Raw genomic sequence first — 17,020 nt, 5'->3', positions numbered from 1 at the left:
TGGAAAGGTCACAAACAAAGTTTGAGATATCTCAGAGTTTTGGATTGACAACCCAAAACACCTAGATATCCCAAACTTGACTTGTTATGTGTTGAATCGCGTACCTTATACAAATTCTAAATTGACACCTTTTGAGTTGTGGAAAATTCACAAGTCAAGCTTAAGATATCTAAGAATTTTGGATTGTTTAGCTTTTGTGAGGCTAATGGATTCCCAAATTAAAAAGTTGGGTAAGAAAGTTACTACTTGTGTTTTTCTTGATTATACTTCAAATAGCCTATAGAGTTTTTAATCTTGAGGATAATATTATAATAGAATCATGTGATGCTAATTTTCATGAAAATAAATTTTCTTTTGATCCTAAAAATAGTGAGGGTTAAAGGATTGAACAAAATATTTTGTCACCACTTAATTCTTCTACCTCTATTTTGAAAAATTATAAAGAAATTAATGATTTTGAGTTAAGAAGAAGTAAAAGAGTAGAGTAGGAAAAGAATTTATCTTAATTTTTATATTTTTAATGTTGGAGATAATCTTCTCACTTTATAAGAAGCTTTATCTTCACATGATTCTATTTTTTGGAAAGAGGCTGGAAATGATAAAATGAAATTATTATTTTTCAATAAAACTTGGAAGTTAGTTGATTTACCATTAGGTTGTAAAATAATTGGTTGCAAGTGGGTCTAACGAAAAAAATTAAAACCGAATAGATCTATTGATAAATATAAAGATAACCTAGTTGCTAAAGATTTTAAGTAACTAAAAGGCTTAGAATGTTTTGATACCTTTTCTCTGGTAACTAAACTTACATCTATTAGACTTTTAATTGCTATGATGAGAATTTCTTATTTGCATATTCATCAAATGGATGTAAAAAATACTTTTTAAAATGTGGACCTAAATGAGAAAATTTATATGGCATAATCCGAATGTTTTGTTCAAGCAGACCAAGAAAGCAAAGTGTGTAAACTTACTAAATCTCTATATGACACAATTAAAGTGTTTGCATTTCTGCATGATTGAAAATGATTTTAAAACAAATGAGTGTGATAAATTCATATATCATAAGTCTTGGAATAATTCACATGCTAGTATTTGCTTATATGTTGATGATTTATTGATCTTGGCTCTAACATTACTGTTATTGATGAAGCTGAAAATATTTTTAGAACCCATTTCGATATAAAATATCTTGATGAGACAAATTTTATTCTTAAAATAAAAATTACGAGAACATGTGATAGAATTTTCCTTGACTAGTCACATTAAGTTGAGAAAATCTTGAAATAGTATAACTTTCTTGATTGCAAGCATGTTGTAACTTCTTCTGAGTGTTCACTTATTTCATGTTCAAAGTGAAAATGATGTGATAAATCAAAATAAATATACTAGCTTAATTAAAAGTTTGATATATGTGATCGAATATACTAAATCTGATATTGCATATGCAGTAGAAATACTTAGCAGGTTCACAAGAATGTAATACCTCAAGTACTTATGGTTGTCCTTTATCTTCTATAGAAGGCTTACGATCCTAAATTTATGCAGTACCATGCATGATTTGATAACATCATATTTTGATTGAAAATTTTAAATATATGTATGTTTCCTTCCTAAAATGCTTTAAATATTTATGAAAACAAATCTTAGTTACAACATATTTACATGTTTATTTATTTTTAGCAGAGTTTTATCAATTAGTAATATTTTAATGGATATAGTAAGCCTTGTTATGTCATAAAATATTATTATATATGATAGACTTTGATCAAAATATTTTTCTATTGATTATGATATATTAAAATAGTTATATGTAATTTATAACGAACCTACGCAATACCAGAAATGTGGAGAGGTGACACCTCCAGTTCCACGTGGAAGTGGAGGATTAGTACAACAAATATATGCATTCAATGGCTAACATTCAACATTTTAACATTCTAAACTTAATATTAATGTTAATGTTTTAATAATATATATGTTAGGTAACTGAATAAGATTTCTGATATTAAATTTCCACCGCCTCTCACATATATATGCATTTATGTATCCTTAAAAGAACACCTCTATCATTTTCATTTTCACCTTATGAAAATGTGCATCAACTCTTACGTACTTAGTTTTTCTTATAAAATTTTTAGGTACTTAAGCTACTACTAAGCACATATATAATTATGTGTATAGTTTGATTCACCTTGGTTTCCTTCATTCAGCCTAATGCAAGATTAAATGTATTCCTCAAATTATTTTAATCACTTGCACGCTGAAGGAGATTTGGTAGGAAAAATATTTTGACCCTATATTCGACCGTCTAAAGAAAATAGATTACCTATATTAAGTTATTCAATTCCGTTTCAAGGTATGTTAAGATAATTTTTTTCTTTTTCATATTGCACGAATCTTGAAAGTTACAATTGTCGAATGAGTCATTTCTGCTATTCTGCTGCTAGGACGATCCTCTGTGAAAGGCATTGGATGTCAACTAATTGTAGTCCTTAGCATTATCGTATCATTATCACCCTTATAATGTTGTAAAGTCTGTTTGATGGTTAAAGTTAGTTTTTATTGAGTGCCGTATTATATATATATATATATATATATTTGTGAACTATTGTCGTGAGAGTAAGGTTGAAATTGCAACACCTCGGATTTTGAGAAAATAGAAAAATTGCAGCTTTTCAGACCTGGTGCAAGAACCACAAAAGCCGACGATGGTCCGTGGTCTGACACACAGTCCGTAGTTGGGGTCCGTCATTGAGGACCAAATATTTATGGTCTCTGATCCCACTCACGGTCGACCAATACGGTCGTGGTTGGACCTACAGACCGTAGGTGAGGGTCAGCAGCCAGTTAGAGGGAAATTGTTGTTGGGTAATCTTCAAATGGTCATAACCCTTGGCACAAAAGCAATTAGGTGGCCCATGACCTACCAAATGATAGATAATTGAATTCTCTTTCCAACGCCACTGAGTTTGCTAAAATTTCATCATCGAGTAAAAAGTTATGCTCATTTTAGTGAAGCCCTATCGAGCAGACTTGACCGACGACCCCACCTACGATTGGTAGGTCAACCTACGACCAGTAGATCCCTCCGTGGGTGGCCTTTGGCAACTTTTAAGTTAGGGTCATTTAGGTAACTTCGTCATTTTAGTCAGTCTAAGCCTAATAACTTAGTCAGACTTGCCCAGAACCCTCATTCACCTAAAATCATCCCAGCTTGGAGCAAAATGAAGAGGAAAAGCCGACAAAAACTTCCAAGAACAAGCAACAGTGTTTTTCAAAGTTTCAACCCTGAAATCGACGGATTTCTCCGTAGATTTCGTCACCTGGTATGTGGGATTTCACTAGTGGGTTCCTTTCACCCATTAGGTCCCTAGAATTCAGTAAGATTCTTGATCCCTATATCTTGCTTAGACCTAGGGTTTCTAAAGCTTTATATATTAGTTGTGATTTAGCTGGTTAGAGTATTCCAAATCAGATTTCATGTTTTGGTGGAATCGTTACTTAGTTTTTTGCATGAAACTCAGAACCCTAGTTGTGTAGATTCGTTTAATTCATGAATTACACTTGCTAGGTTAGTTTAAATAGATATACATGCTCCAGTAAGAATGTTTCATTGTCAGTATTTAAATGTTGCATTATCAGATTTGCATGTCAGAACATTGAGCTATCTAGTATTTCAGTTTTTTTTGTGTCATACACATTCCAGTTGGGAGTAGGCTTAGACCGAGTTGGACTAGGTTCAGCGTACCCTCATAGTCCCAAAACTACGTGCCCCCGTAGGTTTATCAGTCCCCTCTGTTGGGCATCAGCTTTAGTGATCACGTCATTCATGCCTTTATACCCCTGGCAAGGTATATTGCGTCCTATTGATGGGGCGTATACATCGAACATTCATGTCTTTATACCCCTGGAAAGGTATATTTGGTCCTCTCGATGGGGCGTATACATTGAACTCCACGTTTAACTCACGTGGTTTTATGTCGGTTAATAGTATCTCCCATAGTCAGAATTCAGTGCATTTGACCAAGTCTTCAGTTATATTTCAACATTCAGTCTCAGTATGTCATGTTCAGGATTAGTACTTGGTTATTGCATTTAGCTCAGCCTTCAGTATATTTCAACATTTACATTCAGTTCAGATTATGTTATTGCTCAGTATGCTTTGTTTAGTATTTTATTCAGCTATACTCTATATCCTGCATGTTCAGTACATTCCAAGTACTGACACATACTCTGTGCTACATCTTTTCATGATGTACGTTCATGTACTCAACATTCAGATCACGCATAGATCGGTTCTCGATCTCCTGTTCAACAGCTACAGTGGTGAGTCCTCATACTTCGAGGACAATAGACATGATTTACACTTAAGTCTTTTATTCAGTTTTCAGTTTTGCTAGAGTGAGCTGTGGGCATATCCCAACAACTTTAGTCAGTTAGAGGCTTTTTCAGACATAATACTAAATTCAATTTTAGTTTTCAGTTTGATCCTCCAGTTGTTATTAAACTCATAGTCTTTTATATTTTCAGATCAGTATTGGGTATTCCTCACTTTTAGTTATCATTCTTTAAGCTTCTGCATAGTATATTTATTCAGTAAGCTTTTAGTATGCTTATGATATGTCAGCTCAGGGTTTACTTGGGTCCCTCGTGATCCTAGGTCTCGTGTTTATGTTCAGGGGTAGCCTCGGGCGTGACAGAAATGTTGGAGAATAATTATGTTGTATCCAAGGAAGTTGTTGAACAATTCTTTCTTGTTAGAAGCTTTTATAAAAATGTTATTTGAAAATGATACTAACACTAAATCTTGTACTCTATTCTTTTGGCTATATACTTTTTAAGTAATCTTATTTCTAAAAAGGACCATACTACTATTAAATTGGAGCCATTCTTAAATTAAGTCATGTATGTCAGTATCCTTTTGAATTCCTAAATGATTAATTTTTCAAGTTGAAGTCGAGTCAAGAGCTTCAAGTCTATTGTGAGTTTTATAGGCTTAAATGGTCGTATGAAGTTCTACAAGGCATTTACATGCTATACAGAAGTGGTTACAAGATTATGAGAATAAGGGTACCAAATATCCAAGATTGACTAAGTTCTTGTTATGGCCTACTATGTGCATTCAGAGTTTATATCATGACATATTATTCAATTGGTTAATCCCTAGAACTCTGAATGGATGTAGAAAGAATAGGTTGGAACTATAGAAAGATGATAGGCGTATTCTATCTAGTATAGAAGTTTCTATAAAAATGGGAAATACCCTACCTTTGATGCGGTTTGAACTATTGATTTACGTAATTTGAAATAACAAATTTTATTTACGATAAAACCTAGAAATTTATTACTGATCCAATTTGAGTACCTCGGAGGGAAGGGGGCTTATTTGCCCAGAAGACAATGTATATTTTACAGATGGCCACAAGTTGAAAAATATGATACCGATTAGCTACCAGAAATGACTGCCATTACTAGAATTTGTTTGGGTATTCATGCATATTTGATTGCTATGAGGTCCGATGTCAGTCATGAAGGCTATTAGAATTTCAGTTTGTGGTGGTATCTCTATTATCCTTTTTATCGCAGTTATTTATGATTTCACTTTCCGTCTTACGTAACAGTACATTTTCATTTGTACTGACGTTCCATTGTTCAGGGACACTACATGTCGTGCTTCAGGTTCAAACAAATATTATGATTGGCCTTTGCAATAAAGGGTGTTATCTCAGCTGAGGATTGGTAAGCTCCATTCTTCTTGGAGTTGTTGGTTGTCTGTAGGTTTCGTATACTTGAGTTTGTTTATAGTTGTTTGTATTGTTGGGGACTTTTCCTGTAACACATCGAAAACCAGGCCTAGATTATTTTTTGCAAAAATGTTACCTGAAGCAGTGAACCACGACAGGGTTCACGGACCGTGATAGGGTCCACGGTTCGTAGACCTGCCCGTGGTCCAGACTTGGACTTCACCAGGTCCAGGCGTTAGACCACAGGACCCTTCACGGGTTGTGGTCACTACGACGGGCTATGGTGGCTTCCGTAGAGTCGAGGCAGTAGTCCCCCTAGCCAGCCCCTTAGACCTCCATGCCCAAGTGAATACCACGAGGGCCTTCACGGTCCGTGGTCCCTCACACGGTTCGTGGAGTGGTCTGAAAAGGCTATCTAGTAGGCCCCCAGACCTGAGTCTCCAGATCTCAGCCCAAGGGAGGACCACAGGGACCTTCACGGTCCATGGTCCTCCACACGGGCCATAGTCCAAACCCCCAAATTTTCAGAACCAAGTCCAGATCATGACCGACTTCACGGTCCGTGAAGATGGTCGTGGTCTGACCGTCTGCAGCTTTAAGTCACGGTTATTTCAGTCTTTTCCTATTTTGTTGGACCTCTAAACTATGTCGTTTTAACCCTAAACTACGTGTTTTTGATTAGTTTTAGCCTAGAAACATAACTAGAACTTACCTAAGTAAGATCTTGCATCAAAACTCAGAAATTTAGAAGCGTAAGAAGAGAAAGAGGCGACCAACCCTAGTTCAAGAACGCATCAAGTTTCCTCCAGTTCCAGCCCTGAAATCGAAGGATTTCTCCGTGAAATTCGTCACCAGGTATGTGGGATTTCACTTGTGGGTTCCTTTCGCCTATTAGGTCCCTAATTTTCAGTCAGTTTCTTGAATCTCTTATTATGACTAGACGTAGGGTTTCTTGAATGTTAGAATTATTGGGTTCTTAGCTGTTAGAATGATCCAAATCAGATTAGTACGTTAATATTCAATTTATTGCATAAATTTCAGAACCCTAGCTATGTAGTTCTGTAGTTCTTGAATTACACATGCCATGCTAGATATTTCAGTTATTTCAATTATACATGCCTCAGTTATTAATGCATCAATATCAGTTAATTGTTGCATACCCAGTTCGCATGTCCAGTTTGAGCTATCTAGTAACTTACAGAAATTCAATCATAATGTGTTAATCACTTAATCCATTAGGAGTAGCATAATACCGAGTTGGACTAGGGTTCAAAGTCCCATTTGTGGGCATCATTTCAGTGATCACGCCAGCATGCCTCTATACCTCTAGCATGGTATATTGGGTCCTCTCGATGGGGCGTATACATCAGATTCCACATTTAGCTCATGTGGTTTTATTATCGATTATTAGTAGCTCCCACAGTTCAGTCAGATTCTATTGCATTGACCATGTATCAGTATATTCAGTATTCAGTCTCAGCATGCTATAAATTGGTCATTGCATTCAGTTAGCTCAGTATTCATTATCTATATCATGTTCATATTATATCATTGCTGATTTGCTTGTTCAGTTATATGTTATTTCAACTTTATTCTATCATGCATGCTCAGTACATTTCAAGTATTGACACATACTCTGTGCTACATCTTTTCGTGATGTAGGTTTAGGCTCTCAGTATCTAGATCACGCTTAGATCGGTTCCCGATCTCCAGTTTAGCAGAATCAGTGGTGAGTCCTCATTCTCCGAGGACAATAATCATGAGTTTATTTTCAGTATTTTTAGTCCTTTAGTTTCAGTTTTTCTAGACTTAGTTGAGGCCTGTACCAACATTTCTAGTCAATTAGAGGCTATTTTCAGACATATGTAGATTCAACTTAGTATTGAGTTAATATCTTCTTTGTATTAAACTCATTAGTTTTCATTTATCTTAGTTATTGTATATGGGTATTCTCCATCTTTTCATTTTATTTATGATTTAGCTTCCGCATCAGTTTATTATCTTTAGTATGCTCGTGATCATGCCAACAGGGTTAAATTGGGATCACTTGTGGTCCTAGGTCCCGTGTCCACGTCTCGAGGGTAGTTCTGGGCGTGACAAACTTGGTATCAGAGCACTAGATGTATGTGTCCTAGGATGTCTGAAAAGCCTCACTAAGTAGAGTCTTTTTCATGGGTGTGAAGTGCACCACATCTGATGAGAGGGAGTCTACAAAGTGTTTTAGGAAAAATATTCATTTTCTTGTTACTCTTATCGTGTGTAAGGTATGATCTAATTACATTCTAACTCGACGTTCTACGTTTAACTGATCATGCCTCCTTGTAGAGCTAACGCCAAGAATGCGAATGCCAGGAACGCAAACGTAGCTCCTCCAGTCCCTGATCAAGAAGTCTCGAATGCAGAGTTCAGGAACGCTATTCAGATATTGGCTCAGAGTGTGGCCAACCAGAACAATCAGGGGGTTCCAGTTCAGGCAAAAGACAATGTTGGGTCAGCTGCAGCTAGAGTGCGAGATTTTGTTAGGATGAATCCTCCAGAGTTCTTAGGATCGCAGATAGGTGAGGATCCCAAAACTTCATTGATGAGGTCAAGAAGATCTTTGAAGTGATGTATGTAACTGGGAATGATCGGGTTGAGTTAGCGTCTTACCAACTTAAGGATTTGGCTCATATCTGGTATACTTAGTGGAAAAAGAATAGGGGTACAAATGCAGCTCCTATCACTTGGGATTGCTTTAGTGAGACCTTCCTAGACAGGTTTTTCCTAAGAGCGCTAAGGGAGGCGAAAGCTCAGGAATTTATGAACTTAAGGCAAGGTAGCATGGCAGTCCAAGAGTATGGGCTCAAGATTACCCAACTCTCCAGGTATGCTTCTCACATGGTTGCTGATTCCAGGGCTCAGATGAATAAGTTTCTATATGGAGTGTCAGACTTGGTGAAGACAGAGTGTAGAAATGCTATGTTGCTAGAAAATATGAGCATCTCTAGGCTCATGACTCATGTTCAGCAGGTTGATGATGATAAGCTTAGAGAACATGCTAGGGAGAACAAGGAGGGTAGGACCGGAAACTATGACTACTCTCAACGGAAATCGGGTGGTGGGAATCGCTCGCAGGGTCAGCAGAAATTTTCAAGCCCATCAACTTCATCAGCTAGTGTTCCATCCTCCAAGTTCAGACAAGATCAGAAAGGTAGGGCATCAGGCTCTAAGTCTCAGGGAAGTGTTTCAAGAACCAAAACCTACCCAACTTGCCCTAATTGTGGTAACAACCATTCGGGCTTGTGCCTTGTATGAAAGGAAGAATGCTTTGGATGTGGTCAGTCTGGTCACAGATTGAAGGATTGTCCTTCTAAACAGGGTCAAGGAGGCAATGCTAATCGAGCCCAGTCTACAACTTCGACAGCACCAACAGGACTCCCGACTCAGCAGGGTAATTCTTTTGGTACAGGTGGCGGACAACGCTAGAACATGCTCTATGTTCTTCAGGCTCGCCAGGATTAGGAAGATTCTCCTGATGTAGTCACTGGTACGTTACAAGTCTTTGATCTAAATGTTTATGCTTTGTTATATCCAGGGCTACTCTTTCATTTGTAACTCCTTATATAGCAGTTAAGTTTGATGTTAGTCTAGAAACTCTCTTGGAACCTTTCACGGTCTCTACTCCAGTTGGTGACCCAGTTATAGCTAGACGGGTATACATAAATTGCCCTATTATAGTCTCTCAGAAAGTCACCTCAGCAGAACTTGTAGAGTTAGAAATGGTAGACTTCGATGTCATTCTAGGCATGGACTGGTTACATTCCTATTATGGCTCAGTCGATTGTAGAAGTAGGATTGTTCGTTTTCAGTTTCCAAACGAACTAATCTTAGAGTGGAAAGGTAGTAGCTCAACGCCTATAGGTCAATTCATTTCTTACCTTAAGGCCAGAAAAATGATTTCTAAGGGTTATATCTATCATCTAGTTCGGGTCAAGGTTTCTAACTTCGAAACCCCAACTCTTGATTTAGTTCCAATGGTTAGTGAGTTCCCAGAAGTGTTTCCAGAAGATCTTCCCAGAGTTCCTCCCGATAGGGAAATCGACTTTGGAATTGATCTTCTTCCAGATACCCAGTCTATCTCTATTCCTCCTTACAGAATGGCTCCAGCTAAGCTTAAGGAGTTGAAGGAGCAGTTGAAAGACCTTCTAGATAAGGGCTTCATTAGACCTAGTATTTTTCCATGGGGTGCACCAGTATTTTTCGTGAAGAAAAAAGATGGTTCTCTCAGAATGTGCATTGACTATAGGCAGTTGAACAAGGTCACAATCAAGAATAAGTATCCCATCCCTAGGATTGATGACTTGTTTGACCAACTTCAGGGTGCTAGCCATTTCTCAAAGATAGACCTCAGATCCGGTTATCATCAGCTTAGAGTCAGAGATAGTGACATTCCGAAGACAACCTTCTGTACTCGGTATGGTCATTATAAATTCATAGTTATTTCATTTGGACTAACCAATGCTCCTGCAGTTTTCATGGATTTGATGAACAGAGTGTTCAAGCAGTACTTGGACTTGTTCGTTAGCGTCTTCATTGATGATATCCTCATTTACTCTAGGAATGAGGAGGAACATGCAAGTCATTTGAGATTTGTTCTACAAACTCTCAAAGATCGCCAGTTATTCGCCAAATTTAACAAGTGCGAGTTTTGGTTACAATCAGTTGCTTTCCTTGGGCATATAGTATCCAACGAAGGGATCTGGGTGGATTCCCAGAAAATAGAAGCAGTGAAACAATGTCCCAGACCTACCTCTCCTGAAGATATCAGAAGTTTCTTGGGTCTAGCGGGTTATTACAGAAGGTTCGTGGAAGGATTTTCATCCATGGCCTCACTATTGACTAGGTTGACTCAAAAGATGGTCAAGTTTTGGTGGTAAGATGATTGTGAGAAAAGCTTCATAGAATTGAAAACTAGGTTGGCTACAACTCCTGTTTTGACTCTACTAGAGGGTTTAGATGGTTATGTGATTTATTGTGATGCATCCAAAGTCAGCCTAGGTTGTGTGTTGATGCAGCGAGGTAAGGCTATAGCTTATGCTTCCAGACAGCTTAAGGTGCATGAAAAGAATTATTCGACTCATGACCTCGAGCTTGCAGCTGTGGTGTTTGCACTCAAGATTTGGAGACACTACCTGTATGGTGTTCATGTAGATGTGCTCACAGACCATAAGAGCCTCCAGTATGTGTTCACCTAAAAAGAGTTGAATCTTCGCTAGAGAAGATAGCTTGAGTTCCTCAAGTATTATGACATGAGTGTGCATTACTACCTTGGTAAGGCCAATGTAGTAGCAGATGCCCTTAGCAGACTATCTATGGGTAGTGTAGCTCATGTTGAGAAAGAAAAAAAAGAGCTAGCAAAGGATGTTCACAGACTACTCGCCTAGGAGTTCGTCTTATGAGCATATCAGATGGTGGTGTAACTGTTCAGAATGGGATAGAATCTTCACTGGTAGTGGAGGTTAAGGAAAAGTAAGATAGTGATCCGATATTGCTCGAACTCAAGGGTGTAGTCCACAATAGAGAGTTGAGGTTTTCTCCCAAGGGGAAGATGGTGTGCTTCGCTACCAAGGTCGATTATGTGTTCCTAATGTGGGCGAGTTGAGATAACATATTCTTGCAGTTGCCCATAACTCCATATATTCTATTCATCCAAGTGCCACTAAGATGTACCGCGATCTGCGGGAAGTTTATTGGTGGAATGGTATGAAAAGAGATATAGCAGATTTTATGGCTAAGTGCCCTAATTGCCAGAAGGCAAGGTAGAACATAAAAAACCAGGAGGTATGACTCAAGAGATTGACATTCCTACTTGGAAGTGGGAAGTGATCAACATGGATTTCATCATAGGTTTACCTCATACTCGCAGACAACATGACTCTATTTGGGTGATAGTTGATAGAGTTACTAAGTCTTCTTGCTTTTTGGTGGTCAAGACTACAGATTCGGCGAAGGACTACGCCAAGCTTTTCATTAATGAGGTAGTTAGGTTGCATGGGGTTCCTTTGTCTATCATCTCAGATAGAGGTCCTCAGTTTACCTCTCATTTTCGGAAGTCATTTCAGAAAGGTCTTGGTACTCAAGTTAATCTTAGTATAACATTTCACCCACAGACTGATGGTCAGGCAGAGCGTACCATTCAAACCTTAGAGGACATGTTGAGAGCTTGTGTGATCGACTTCAAGGGTAGTTGGGATGATCACCTTCCTTTAATAGAGTTTGCCTACAACAATAGCTATCATTCCAGGATTCAGATGGCACCTTATAAGGCATTATATGGGTGTAGATATAGATCTCCAGCCGGTTGGTTTGAAGTAAGTGAAACAACCTTGATAGGGCCAAATTCAATCCTTGATGCTATGGAGAAAGTATAACTCATTAGAGATAGACTTAAGACAGCCCAGAGTCGCCAAAAGTCTTATGCAAATATAAGGAGAAGGGAACTAGAGTTCGAAGTTGATGATTGGGTTTTCTTGAAGGTGTCACCTATGAAGGGGTGATGAGATTTGGTATGAAAGGGCAGCTCAGTCCCAGATATGTAGGCCCTTACCAGATCTTGAAAAGGATTGGTAAAGTGGCTTATGAGCTAGAGTTGCCAGCAGATTTAGCAGCAGTGCATCCAGTCTTTCACATTTCACTATTGAAGAAGTGTGTGGGTGATCTAGCATCTGTAGTGCCATTAGAGAGTGTGGCTATAAAAGATAGCCTTTCTTATGAGGATGTACCAGTTGAGATTCTTGATCGTCAGTTAGAAGATTGAGAAACAAGGAAGTCGCTTCAGTCAAGGTTTTGTGAAGGAGTCAGTCCATAGAGGGAGATACTTGGGCTAATATCCAAGTATCCTCACCTTTTCCCTTCCGATTCCATTCTAGTTTGAGGTCATTCATGCGTTAATTCAGTCTTAGTATTTTGTTCCTTCAGTTTGTACTTGCATTTTCATCGTATTTTCATGTTCTTGGAACTCAGTTCAGTCATAAATCAGTCTTCAGTGTGTAATGGTAGGGTCGTAGTTCTTTCCCTCTATATCAGCTAGTTTAGCCTTCATTCGAGGACGAATATTCCCAAGGGGGAGAGATTGTAACACCTCGAAAACCAGGCCTAGAATTTTTTTTGCAGAAATCTTACCTGAAGCAATGAACCACGGCAGGGTTCACGGACCGTGATAGGGTCCACGGTCCGTAGGCCTGCCCGTGGTACAAACTTGGACTTCACCAGGCCCAAGCGTCAGACCACGGGACCCTTCATGGGCCGTTGTCACGACGATGGGACGTGGTGGCATCTGTAGAGTCGAGGCAGTAGCCCCCTAGCCAGCCCCTTAGACCTCCACGCCCAAGTGAAGACCACGAGGGCATTCACGGTCCGTGGTCCCTCACACGGGTCGTGGAGTGGTCCAAAAAGGCTATCCAATAGGCCCCCAAACCTTAGCCCAAGTGAGGACCACAGGGACCTTCACAGTACGGGGTTCTCCACACGGGCCGTGGTAGTGGTCATAGTCCAGACCCCAAATTTTCAGAACAATGTCCAGATCACAACCGACTTCATGTTCCGTGGTCCCTTTCACAGTCCGTGAAGATGGTGTGGTCACCCCGTCTGCAGATTTAAGTCACGGCTATTTTGATATTTTCCTATTTTGTTGGACCTCTAAACTATGTTGTTTTAACCCTAAATTACGTGGTTTTGATTAGTTTTAGCCTAGAAACATAAATAGAACTTACCTAAGTCAGATCTTGCATCGAAACTCAGAAATTTAGAAGTGTAAGAAGAGAAAGAGGCGACCAACCCTAGTTCAAGAACGCATCAAGTTTTCTCCAGTTCCAGCCCTGAAATCGAAGGATATCTCCATGGAATTCGTCACTAGGTATGTGGGACTTCACTAGTGGGTTCCTTTCACCCATTAGGTCCCTAGTTTTCAGTGAGTTTCTTGATTCCCTTATTATGACTAGACCTAGGGTTTCTTGAATGTTAGATATATTGGGTTCTTAGATGTTAGAATGATCCAAATCAGATTAGTACGTTAATATTTAGTATATTGCATAAAATTTCAAAACCCTAGCTATGTAGTTCTTTAGTTCTTGAATTATACATGACAGGCTAGATATTTCAGTTATTTCAGTTATACATGCCTCAATTATTAATGCATCAATATCAATTAATTGTTACATACTCAATTCGCATGTCCAATTTGAGCTATCCAGTAACTTACATAAATTCAGTCATAATGTGTTAATCACTTAATCCATTGGGAGTAGCATAATACCGAGTTGGACTAGGGTTCAGCGTACCCAAATAGTTCTAGAACTACTAGCCACATAGGTTGTAAGTCCCCTTTGTGGGCATCATTTCAGTGATCACGTCAGCATGCCTCTATACCTCTGGCAGGGTATTTTGGGTCCTCTCAATGGGGAGTATACATCAGACTCCACATTTAGCTCATGTGCTTTTATTATCGGTTATTAGTAGCTCCCGCAGTTCAGTTAGATTCTAATGCATTGACCATGTATCAGTATATTCAATAGTCAGTCTCAGAATGTTATAAATTATATCATTGCTTATTTACTTGTTCAGTTATATGTTATTTCAGCTTTATTCTATCCTGCATGCTCAGCACCTTTCAAGTACTGACGCATACTCTGTGTTATATCTTCTCGTGATGTAGGTTGAGGTTCTCAGCATCCAGATCACGCTTAGATTGGTTCCCGATCTCCAGTTCAGTAGAATCAGTGGTGAGTCCTCATTTTCCGAGGACAATAATCATGGGTTTCTTTTTCAGTATTTTTAGTCCTTTAGCTTCAATTTTGCTAGACTTAGCTGGGGCTTATCCCAACATTTCTAGTCAGTTGGAGGCTATTTTCATACATAGGTAGATTCAGCTTAGTATTGAGTTAATATCTTCTTTGTATTAAACTCATCATTTTTCATTTATCTCAGTTATAGTATATAGGTATTCCTCATCTTTCCATTTTATTTATGATTTAGCTTCCACATCAGTTTATTGTCTTTAATATGCTCGTGATCATGCCAACAGGGTTAGCTTGGGATCACTTCTGGTCCTAGGTCCCGTGTCCGCGTCTCGGGGGTAGTTCGGGGCGTGACATTTCTCAACCAGTTAAGTTGTAGAGACTTGTGGACAAACTCTGTGGGGTCTTTTCAGCTTCCATTTATATCCTTGTTGTCTTATTGTATATATGATTTTAGTTACAACTTTGTCGGCTTACTAGTTCTTTATCCGATAAATAAGCTTTTATGGCCCATTTCATTATATTTTTAATATTTTTATAATCTCGTCGGTCCAGTTATCTGTTTTAGCATGTTATTGTGGTGGCCTTATCGATCCTCATTATTTCATTTTTTTTATGTTTTAATTGGTGCGCTTGGTCAAGTAAGGTACCAGATGTCTATTGTGCCTCTTCTAATTTAAAGTCTAAAAAAATCTAGGTAATGAATATTGACATGCAATACCAATTGTTATGAGATATTTAATTGAGACAAAAACGTGTGGTTTGTTCTATATAAAATATCCTACTGTACTTGAAGACTTCTCTCATGCAGATTGAAACACTTTATAAGGTGATTCTTGTTCTACTAGTAGTTATATTTTTACTTTGGGAGTGGTGCTATATGTTGGAAATAAAAAAAGCAAACAATAATTGTTAACTCTACCATGGAGGCTGAACCAATTTCTTTAGATTCAGCTAGTGAGGAAGCGATTTGGTTGAGAGATTTATTATTTTAAAACCTTATTATGAAAAATTAATTTCTCTTATTTTAATTTATTGTGATAGCACCGCTGAAATTTGTAGAGTTCAAAGCCATTGTTACTATGGTAAATCTAGACCTGTAAGGAAGAAATACAATAATGTGAGATCATTTTTTGACAAATGATACCATTAATGTTTATTATGCCAAATCTTGTGATAATCTTGCAGATCCTCTGAGCAAGGCTTTAACAAAAGAAAAGGTATGAAGCACATCGAGAGAGATGAGATTGAAGCTTATAAATCTATGTGTCATTTATGAGGCAACCTAAACTGGACTAGAGATCCTATAATAAGTTTAATGAAAAAGCTATTCATATGATGATTTTTTGTAAAAAAAATGCACTATTTTTTATTCCCCCTATGATGTGATTGTATTGTTTCCAATAGTGATTTGTAAAGGTTGAGTTTATCAAACTCTTAAGAAAATATGTAGCCTGTATGAGTGGGAGTGCTAAACTTATAAGAGAACTTTTGATAAATTTCACCTATGTGAGTGTGGAAGTAGGCTGATTTTTATGAGAATTGGACTCATTCTCAACAATACTCATGAAATTGGGCTAGCACAAGGCCGTAATATGCTGACTTTTAAAGTTCATATCAACACCTCGATTATTATGTGTAAGTAGTGATATTTTATTTCCCTTAAGCAGTCATTGTTAAAGTCTGAGACCACTACGACTCTAAAGTAAAATTTATTATTTTACTAAGTGGAGGTTTAATGCAGAACACACCTTCCTTATGCATAGTAGTCTACCTTCAACTGCTAGACTATCTTACTTAATTGGTCTATAGCATTTTAATATTAATATTAGTAATATTAAAGTTGCTTCACTGGGGATTACCAAGTGTGCTGAACTACTCCATTCCTTATGTTACATTAGACCGTGTCACAATCCAAAGTATACCCTAGGAGTAACATGGTGCATAGGATCCTGAGAGGCCCTCTACAAGTCGCTTAGAATACATCATACAATTTAATAGTATAAATAATTTCAAAATCATAGTCTTATATCATAAAAAGCTTTGACAAAGCGGAAGTCTAACATAAGTCTGAATAATCCATCTAAAAATATAAAGAATGATTGGGATGTAACTCATACATCACATACAAGTCTGGAAATGGAAGTAAAGAAAGCAATAATAGTGTCATAGTTCTCGGAACATGAGGACTCACCAACTCTTGGTCTTCGAATCGCCAAGGAGATCAACTAGCCATGAGAGTGAGGGGTAGGAGCGTCAGACGCTACATTTATGAGATAATGTAGGCAGAAGTATGCATTAGTACATGGAATGTACTAAGTATGGAGTAATATGCATGAAATAAACATGAAAGCATGAATGACTTAAATACATGTAAAGCATGACCAATAGTGGAACATTTTAAAAGCTTAAAGAAGAAATGACATGTAAATCATGAAATACAGTCAAATACATAAGCATAAAGGACATAAGAAAGACACTTTGAAGAAACATGGTCAT

General features: G+C 37.9%; 3 protein-coding genes across 3 annotated transcripts in view; 1 reads left to right on the top strand and 2 right to left on the bottom strand.

The window, feature by feature from the left end:
• The window catches only part of LOC125838361 (protein TONNEAU 1a-like), a 1,213,107-nt gene that overhangs the window by 803,616 nt on the left and 392,471 nt on the right, over window positions 1–17,020 (bottom strand). The window lies entirely within an intron of this gene.
• Window positions 1–17,020, bottom strand: part of LOC125838365 (uncharacterized) — a 532,039-nt gene that overhangs the window by 483,224 nt on the left and 31,795 nt on the right. The gene's annotated exons all lie outside the window — the stretch shown is intronic.
• Window positions 8,059–9,212, top strand: LOC125838417 (uncharacterized). The gene is made up of 3 exons (XM_049517479.1): window positions 8,059–8,253; window positions 8,757–8,903; window positions 9,045–9,212. The coding sequence occupies exons 1-3, from the start codon at window positions 8,059–8,061 to the stop codon at window positions 9,210–9,212; spliced, it is 510 nt and encodes a 169-aa protein (XP_049373436.1).

The sequence above is a fragment of the Solanum verrucosum genome, unplaced genomic scaffold, assembly GCF_900185275.1.
Source record: "Solanum verrucosum unplaced genomic scaffold, falcon-dt-bn FXZP01000150.1, whole genome shotgun sequence".
Classification (NCBI taxonomy): Eukaryota; Viridiplantae; Streptophyta; class Magnoliopsida; order Solanales; family Solanaceae; genus Solanum; species Solanum verrucosum.
This window is presented reverse-complemented; position numbering and strand designations above follow the sequence as displayed.